Genomic DNA, 9,110 nt, shown 5'->3' with positions numbered 1-9,110 from the left:
ACAGCGAATGCAATGTCAGGTCTTGTAAATGTCAAGTATTGGAGTGCTCCAACAATGCTCCTGTAGAGTGTAGGATTAGCCAGTGGATTACCATCATTTTTCAATAATTGAACATGTGGCAAACAAGGAGACACACACTCTCTACATGTTTCTAAGCCAGCTTTTGCAATCAATTCCTTAGCATATTTTTCTTGAGATAGAAGGATTCCAGTAGTCTTGTATTGAACATTGATTCCTAGGAAATAAGACAATGAACCTAAGTCCTTCATATCAAAAGCTTCACTTAACTCAGTAATCACAGCTTCAATACTCTCCTTGTCTGACCCAGTTATGACAATATCATCTACATACAGAAGTAAAATTGTCACACCTTTCTCAGAATGCTTGACAAACAAGCTAGGATCAGAATGTGAAAACTGGAACCCTAGAGCTGGCAGGAAATTAGTAAACTTCTCATTCCAAGCTCTAGGAACTTGTTTTAGACCATAGAGTGATTTCTTCAACAAGCACACATGATCAGGATGTTTAGAGTCAACAAAGCCCTGTGGCTATACCATGTATACTTCTTCCCTAAGATCACCATGAAGAAAAGCATTTTTAACATCCAACTGTCTCAACTCCCATTTGTTCATTGCAGCAAGAGCAACTACAAGCCTAACAGTTCTATGCCTAACCACAGGACTGAATGTTTCATCATAATCCAATCCTTTTTCTTGACTAAATCCTTGAGCAACAAGTCTGGCTTTATACCTTGAAATTGATCCATCTGGATTTTTCTTGATCTTGTAAATCCATTTGCTCCCAACAATGTTCTTTGCTTTAGGTAAAGGAACAAGTTCCCAGGTACCTTGTTTCAACAAAGCATCAATCTCCTCATACATAGCCTTATCCCATTCAGGTATACCTGCAGCAGCTCTAAACGATTTTGGTTCAATAGGATCTTGTATATCCATGATAGCAGAAAAACCACTAAAATAGGCAAGTTCATCAACAAGACCTTGTTGAACTACACAGGAGTAAGCACAATAATCTTGAAATGTCTTATGTTTCACAATTCCATTCTTGGCTCTAGTCAACATAGAGTGATTATTGTAAGTCTGAGCTTGATCTTCAACAAACACTAGCTCTTGTGGAAGACCACCATTATCACTATCACTTGGCAAGTCATTATTAGAGAACGATACAGCACCACTAGTCACAGGATCAGATGATGAATCTGATGAGCTAGGACTTGATGAATCTGATGAGCTAGAATCTGATGAGCTAGGACTTGATGAATCTGATGAGCTAGGACTTGTGTTTCTACTAGCTCCTCCCCCATCAGCCAAGGCTGGGATAGCAGCAGAAGGATGAGAAACAGGCTCACAAGGAAGAACAACATGTAACTGATCAGAAGTGAGGACAGGCAACAGGGAAGAAGAACCAGAGGAGATAGAAGCAGCAGGAAGAGAAGCAGGTGAAGGTGAGGTAGAAAAAGGGACAGATGATGGTGAAGGTGAGATAGAAAAAGCGACAGATGATGGCGAAGAAGGAGCAGTAACACAAGGAGGAGACGGGGAAGATTTGAAAGGAAAAGTAGATTCATCATGAATCACATGTCGACACATCCATAATTTGTTCTGCTCAATGTTATAACAGAAAACACCCTTATAGCCTAGAGCATATCCCAAGAAAACACACATAGTGGTCCTTGGATCAAGTTTATCATGAGAATAAGGCCTAAGATAAGGATAACATGCAGTACCAAATACCTTGAGAAACTTCAAATCAGGAAGCACACCAAAGAGCTTGAAAAATGGAGATTGGTACTGGAGAGTTTTGCATGGCATCCTGTTAATGAGATAGGATGAATGTGCCACAGCATGGAACCAGAACGGTTTAGGCAACTTAGCAGCAGACATCAAAGTAATGCATGTTTCAACAAGGTGTCTGTTTTTGCGTTCTGCAACTCCATTCTGCTGAGGAGTATATGGACATGTAATGAGATGCTGATGCCGCTTTTGGCAAGCGCACAATTTAACCCTGAAATGTCGTTAGTAGTATAAGTAAGTAGGGATCGTTCTATTCCGGGGATTGAGGGTACACTTGTAATTGTGAAACAAATAAAGAAAAGTATTATTTACAAAAATAAAATAAAGAATATAAATATATACAATTGTATAAACAAATAAAGAATTAAAATAATAAAGTATTATTTACAACAATAAAATAAAGAATAAATATATACAAGTAAACACAAATAAGGGGGGGGGATTAGGATTCTTAAAATTAAAATTAAAATAAATAAAATAAAGAAAACGTAAAAACATATATACAAGGGTGGAACGCAAGGAACAAAGATCAAAACCACATCCATATGCAAGAAATCCAATTACAATTCCTATAGTTGATTTTAAATGTCATGAGAGAGGAGTTGATCATGTGAAACATTCGAAAGCAAATGATTTTCCATATTTTACTTTTCAATGCTAATTAACCTAAGCGAAAGCACCTAGATTAATCCTATCAAACATGCAATCAAGCCCTAGAAAGCTAGTCAATCATGACATGTTCAACGCATTAGACATAGAGAAAGGCTATCAACTCAAGTGTACAACTTAGTATGGAAAAGTCCACCTAATTGCAATCCTCTTTAATTAAATTCGGTCTTTGCACAAAACCTTTACTACTTTGATTCAAGTTTACACAAAACGAAAAGTCGATTTCATGTTCTTAAACCTAGCACCAATTATATCAAAACCCTAAGTGTTTGCAACCACATAAGATTAAAATACAAAAGTTTTCTATCATGCAAATTTAATTAAACAAACCCACATAAGCAACATAAAAATCAACATATAGAAATCACAACTTTATCTCAAAACATATAAACGGGCTTTAAACTTTGCCCTTAACATTATTTGTTAACTAGAATTCATAGTCTTACAAAATCAAACAAAGAAAACAAGAGAAAGGATATAATACACCTTGAAAGATGAATGATAAAGCCTTGAAATGAAGAACTTGAAGATCCTTGAAAGCAAGCAATCTTCTAGGGAAGACACAAGGGTGGATGGCGGTTAGGAAATTGATGTATTGCATGGCTTCTCTTTCTCTTGGCTTGAAAATGAAGAACAAGAAAACTAGAGAATGAAAAAGAAATATGGAGAGGAAATGGAGAGACAAAGAAGATGGAATGGATGAAGGAATTTGTGTTATGGATTCAGAAATTGGTGTTTATATAGGGAAGAAAAAGAAGAGTGAAATGATGAGTGGAAAAAAAATAATGAAAGTGGAGTATGAAAGTGATTTGTAAAATATGGAAAAGAAAGAGAAATGATGAAATGAAAGCAAAGCATGAAGGTGCAGCAACATGGAAGTGATGATGATCTATTAAAGAGATTGTAGAAAAAATATATCCAAGGAAAAAGAGAAAAGCATCTAGCTTTCTTCATGTGGGTGGGAAACATGAATATGTGGTGTTGAGCTGTTTTCAGGTCAGTTTCTTCCCCTTTATTCCTTCAATTATTTCTCCAACAAGACTTCATTATATGTCTTCAACTTCTTCATATGAAATGTTCCACTATGAGTGTAGATCAACCTGACAAATTTTCAGAGCTTCAATCCATGTGGTTGGGCCGGAAATGCTGCTGGACCTCTTACAGGTCCAGTTTTCCGGTTTTGCTTCTGTAGAAAATTGGGCTGATTGTTTGAAGGCCTTCCACTCATATTTTTCTCTGGCACTCTTCATAAGAAATGATCCTTTGGGTGTCTAGAATGGATCTGGAAGGTTTTAGCTCATTTGAAGTTCATTTGGTCAGGCGGCCGCTCCTTCTTCTTTGCTTGGCTTGGTTTCTCCTAGCCGGAGTAGGAATATGTGTAAAATTGATCTTTTAGTACATTTCCATTTTTCTCCATCATTTCCAGGTAATTATTAACCTAACGCTCATTTCACCTTCATTTACTCCAATGTACCTAAAAATAGAAATTGAATTAAAAATCGATTCAGTTAAGGAATTAACTAAGCAAAATGTGAGGAATTAACTATTAAAATATCACATTAAAATGCTCCTATCAGATGCAGAATCCCTTTGCTATCAAGAAAAGATTGAAATGCCTTGCTATTGAACTCACCTCCTCCATCAGTTTGAAGAGATTGAATAAGGATATGAAACTGAGTACTCACAAAGTTATAGAACTTAACAAAAGTGGAGAAAGTTTCAGATTTATTGATGAGTGGATATATCCATACAAATTTGGTGTAGTCATCAATGAAGGTTACATAGTACTTGAAGCCTTCAACAGACAAGCATGGAGCAGGACCCCAGAGATCACTATGAACCTTTTGAAAAGGTGATACAGATTGAGATACAGACTCAGAGAATGGTAACCTATGCATCTTACCACTAAGACAATCAACACACATATGAGTGGAAGAATCATTATTGTATGTTATCCTAGACTGAGATAACATCCTTGAAACAATATCAGAAGATGGATGACCAAGTCTTTGATGCCAGATTGTAGACTTGACAGCAGATCCAATAAATGCAGTGTGAGAATGATTATAAGGTTGTGTGAGGTTTGGTGTTTTGAACAAGAAGAGTCCTTCCCCATTACTCTTTCCTTTGTACAGTAGTGCCTTTGATGCCTTGTCCTGCACACATATATCAACATCATCCATGACAATAAAGCAATGATTGTCCTTACAGAGTTTGTTAAATGATAGTAAATTGACTGCTAAGTGAGGAACATGTAACACATTATTAAGCTTGAATGTATGATCAGCAGGTGTAATATTTGCAGAGCCAATATGTTTGATATGCAAACCTTCACCATTTCCAATGGTAATTGACTTGGAAGACTCAAAAGGATGAGCAATGGTGAGGTTCCTGAGATCAGAAGTCATATGGTGAGTGGCACCAGTATCACCAATCCATACTTCATTAACCTGAGATCCTGATGAACATGCTCCAGAAGATCCAGATGAACATGCCCCAGATGAATGAGCACTCATAGCTGTAAGAGTAGTGGGTGGTTCTGCACCCTGATAAGCATAATTGCTTCTATGGTGACAGTCAAGAGCAGCATGACCTTTCAATCCACAAATTTGACAGACAATCACTGAGTGTGATGGATGATTGACAGGGATATCATTTCTGTAGAAACAATTGACTGCAGTATGCCCCTTCTTGCCACAGATTTGGCACTCAGGAGAAGGACCAATATTATTCCTGTACTCCAAATTGTTGCCTTTGAAATCAGGTGAAGCAGGATTCTGAAAACATTTACTGGCAATATGACCTTTCTTGTGGCAGTAACTGCACTCAGAGTTTTGATAACAGGTAGAGGCAGTGTGCCCTTTCTTATTACAAATCTGACACTCAGTGGCATTGTAACCTTTAAAGTCCTGATTATCTCCTTGAGTAAACTGTTTATTAGAGCTCCAGTTGGGTTGTTTGCCATTCCACACTCCTTTGCCCTTATCATTGTTGAAGTAGTTTGAAGAACTATTGTTGTTGGTCCTGAAGTTGGTCCCTTGAGCAGCCATGGCAGTCATAGAGTTATGTGAAGTAAACTGTGCCTCAATATCTCTCTCAGCAGCTAAGAGTTGTGCTCTGAAATCCTTGAGAGAAATAGAGCTATCTCGGGCACGAATAACAGTCTTGATCATAGAGTACTCCTCAGGAAGGCCATTGAGAGTGACCACAACAATGTCCTCATCAACAATATGAACACCAACTGAGCTTAACTGATCTCGGGCATGCTTAATGCGAAGTAGATACTTATCAATAGAATCAGCACCTTTCTTAATGGTCTGCAGGTCAGTCTTAAGCTGAATGATGTTAGCTCTTGACACAGTTGAGAATCTCTCTTGCAAAGCAAGCCAAGCTTCATGGGAAGACTTGCTGCCAACAATGATTTCCATAATCTCATCATCTAGAGTGGCCATAAGAAGTCCTAGAAGTGCCTTATCAATCTTTTTCCATTGTTTATAGGCCTGAGTAACCTCATTAGTAACAGATCCCTCCTCAGTCAGGACAAATCGAGGTGGACAAGGATAGCTACCATCAAAGTAGCTGAAGAGATCATTCCCTTCCAACACTGACTGGAATTGAAAGCTCCACTTAACAAAATTGTTCTCACTTAGTTTCACAGTAATCATGCTCAGAAGTGAGTTGATATCAGACTGTGTAATAGCCATTTCTGTCAACAAACTTGACTTGAATCTACAAGTTATCAAGATATTATCAACCTTATGAGATTTAACACAACATTTATGTTATCACGAATTATGTTATCATCATAACTCCTTCAATTATGAACAATTATTACCCACTCAGTAGTAATCTTCACAAGTTTATGAAATTCACCATTGTTACTCATCAATCACAGTAGATACCACTGTAGTAAACTTCAATAAACACAGAATCAACGATGTTGCACAAGCTAAGTAGATCTAGCACCTCAGATTCTAAAACAGAATCAACAAGGCTCAAATGTTCATAATCATATATATTCTTCACAATCAAGCACGAGCACACATCGATTTCAAGTAGATCTAGCAAATCGTAACAGATCTAAATCTCGCACAACCAAATAGTGATTATACAGAGCTTCACAATATAACAAGCAAAGAAATTAACAGAGCTATAACCTTGTGAGCTTAGATTGAAGAGAAAATCAATGCAGACTGAAAAACTAGGGTTTCTGCTCTCAAAATCTCGAACAAATGCGGAAGCGAGCTGAAAAACACAATCAGATTAATCATGATTAGCACAGGATCATGAGCCGAAGCTCTGATACCATGATAACATGGCAGCCATAGCTAACCTTGAAGAGCTTAAGCACGAAGTAATAGAGAAGAAGGAAGAGAAATGAGAGAAAGAGCAGAAGAAAATTTCTGTGTTTCTTCAATTAATGCCACACACACGAAACTCACATTACAACAGATATATATAGTTAGAGAAACTCCCTAAACGTTATTACAAACCGAAATATAGTAATTACTCATAGCAAGGTAAAAACCACAGTAGCTAAGGCCAGTGCCCACTTCATGGATGACAGCTGTACTCCACACACTGGTCAATACTGATACCAGCTCATATTTCGTTGACTTGAGTATCGGTTAACAGGTTAGAGACCAACTTCAAAAAATGCTCATCTTCCCCAAACCACGTGTTCGAGTGCAAAACCTGCAAACGCCAATTCCCGTCTTTCCAAGCTCTTGGTGGTCACAGAGCAAGCCACAAGAGGCCGGGAACGTTAATGGGCAGTGATCAAGATCCGAAAATTGAGACCGAATCGGGGAAAGGCAAGACGAAAAAGAAAAAGCACGAGTGCTCCATATGCGGGCTGGAGTTTAGTTCGGGACAAGCGTTGGGAGGTCATATGAGAAGGCATAGAATGACGAATGCTGGGTGCAGTTCTCCAGTTCCTGCAGCTGCCGCAGTTGCTGGTGCCTCGAAGATTCCGGGGCTAATGAGGTCGAATAGTAAGAGTGTGATGTTTTTGGACATGGATCTCAACCTGACGCCTTTAGAGAATGACTTAAAGTTGTTGTTTGGGAATTGGGAATATGGCATGGCACCAAATGCTGATACTTCGATTTCTTGAATTTGGCACCAAATGCAGATACTTCGATTTCTTGAGCATCTCCAACAGATTATTCAAAAATCATGTGTCAAATTTGAATTTGAAGGATAATGTGTCACGGTCATTTTTGACAATTTTTTGATCCAACATATTAGTTATATTTATATATTATTTTATTATTTTTTGAAATTTTTATAACAAAAAGAAAACTATTTTTTTTTCTCTTTCTTCTTTATCTCTTCTGATTCGTTCTTCTTCTTCTTTGGGTTTTTTTCTTCTTCTTTGATGGGCAACAAGCCAACAACAGATTGAGCCGCTTGGGTGTTGGTCTGCAGGAAAAGGATTCAACTTTTCTTCTTTATCTCTTCTGATCTTCGTTCTTCTTCTTTTTTGGATTTCTTTGTTCTTTTTTGATGGGCAACAAGCCAACATGACTTGATTTCTCAGCTTGGGTGTTGGTCTGCAGGAAATGATTCGACTTTTCTTCTTTATCTCTTTTGATCTTCGTTCTTCTTCTTCTTCTTTGGGTTTCTTTTTTCTTCTTTGATGGGCAACAAGCCAACAATAGATGACTTGATTTCTCAGCTTGGGTGTTGGTGTGCAGGAAAAGGATTCGACTTTTAATATTGGCTTTATATGGCTTGATTTCTCTCATCAGTCTTTGTTGATAGAGCAGTGGTTAATCTCTTTCTTTCATCATCAACAGATGCCCAGATTCTAAGAACAGATCTGGGTAGGAAGAAAGAGAGAAGAAAAGGAAGAAGGAGAAGAAGAGAAGGACTCGGCATTAAAAAATGAAAAGAAACAATTTGACAGAGTTGTAAGATCTGTCAAATTTGACAGTGAGAATTGGAATGTCAAATCCACGTAGGATTTGACAGATCTGTTGGACCATTTTCATCTTTCATTTGTTGCCGTTGAGTCTCCACCGTGTCATTTGACAGAACGGTTGGAGATGGTCTTAGTTTGTTGTAATGGTCACCAAATGATCATCATATTTTTTTTTTTCGGCCGTGAACTAACTTATTAAACAGCCCGAAAGGGCCAAATGATCATCGTTGTACTCATTCTTTTATTTAATTTATGTAGATTATATTAGTTGAATGTACTTGCCATTTTTCCTTGCTTCTTTTTTTCTTGTAATGATTATCACAAGCGTATTGTTGGTTGAAAGTAACAATTCTTCTGTAAAACGGTGACGCAATTATCAAAGTTGTAGCAAATGCCAACAAAACTTTTCTACTTTTTTTTTATGAATTTTCTTCTAATAAAAAGTAAAAATTAATCAAGCAGTCACAAAACTTTGTTGACATTATTTCCTTAGACCAAAGTTTGCTTATAATATTATACCTTGTTTCTCTAATAACTCAATTGGTAACTTCATACCCTAAAAATTTCCAACATTGCAATTGAACGGCCTAGTCTGGAATCCTTAGGTCTAGCGTTCGAATCTCAGCTCTATCCCGTGGCCAGTAGATTTGAGGGACCCTTTGGATTCTTGTGTCTGCAATGCTGTGAATTAGTCTGGCTTTCAC

At 37.5% G+C, this 9,110-nt stretch overlaps 1 protein-coding gene across 1 annotated transcript; it reads left to right on the top strand.

Annotated features, from left to right (window-relative positions):
• The first annotated feature begins 7,248 nt into the window (after positions 1–7,248).
• On the top strand, positions 7,249–7,596 carry LOC112194156 (zinc finger protein ZAT11). The gene has a single exon (XM_024334407.1). The coding sequence runs from the start codon at positions 7,249–7,251 to the stop codon at positions 7,594–7,596; it is 348 nt and encodes a 115-aa protein (XP_024190175.1).
• Positions 7,597–9,110: the final 1,514 nt, after the last annotated feature.

The sequence above is a fragment of the Rosa chinensis genome, chromosome 3 (assembly GCF_002994745.2).
Source record: "Rosa chinensis cultivar Old Blush chromosome 3, RchiOBHm-V2, whole genome shotgun sequence".
Classification (NCBI taxonomy): domain Eukaryota; kingdom Viridiplantae; phylum Streptophyta; class Magnoliopsida; order Rosales; family Rosaceae; genus Rosa; species Rosa chinensis.
This window is presented reverse-complemented; position numbering and strand designations above follow the sequence as displayed.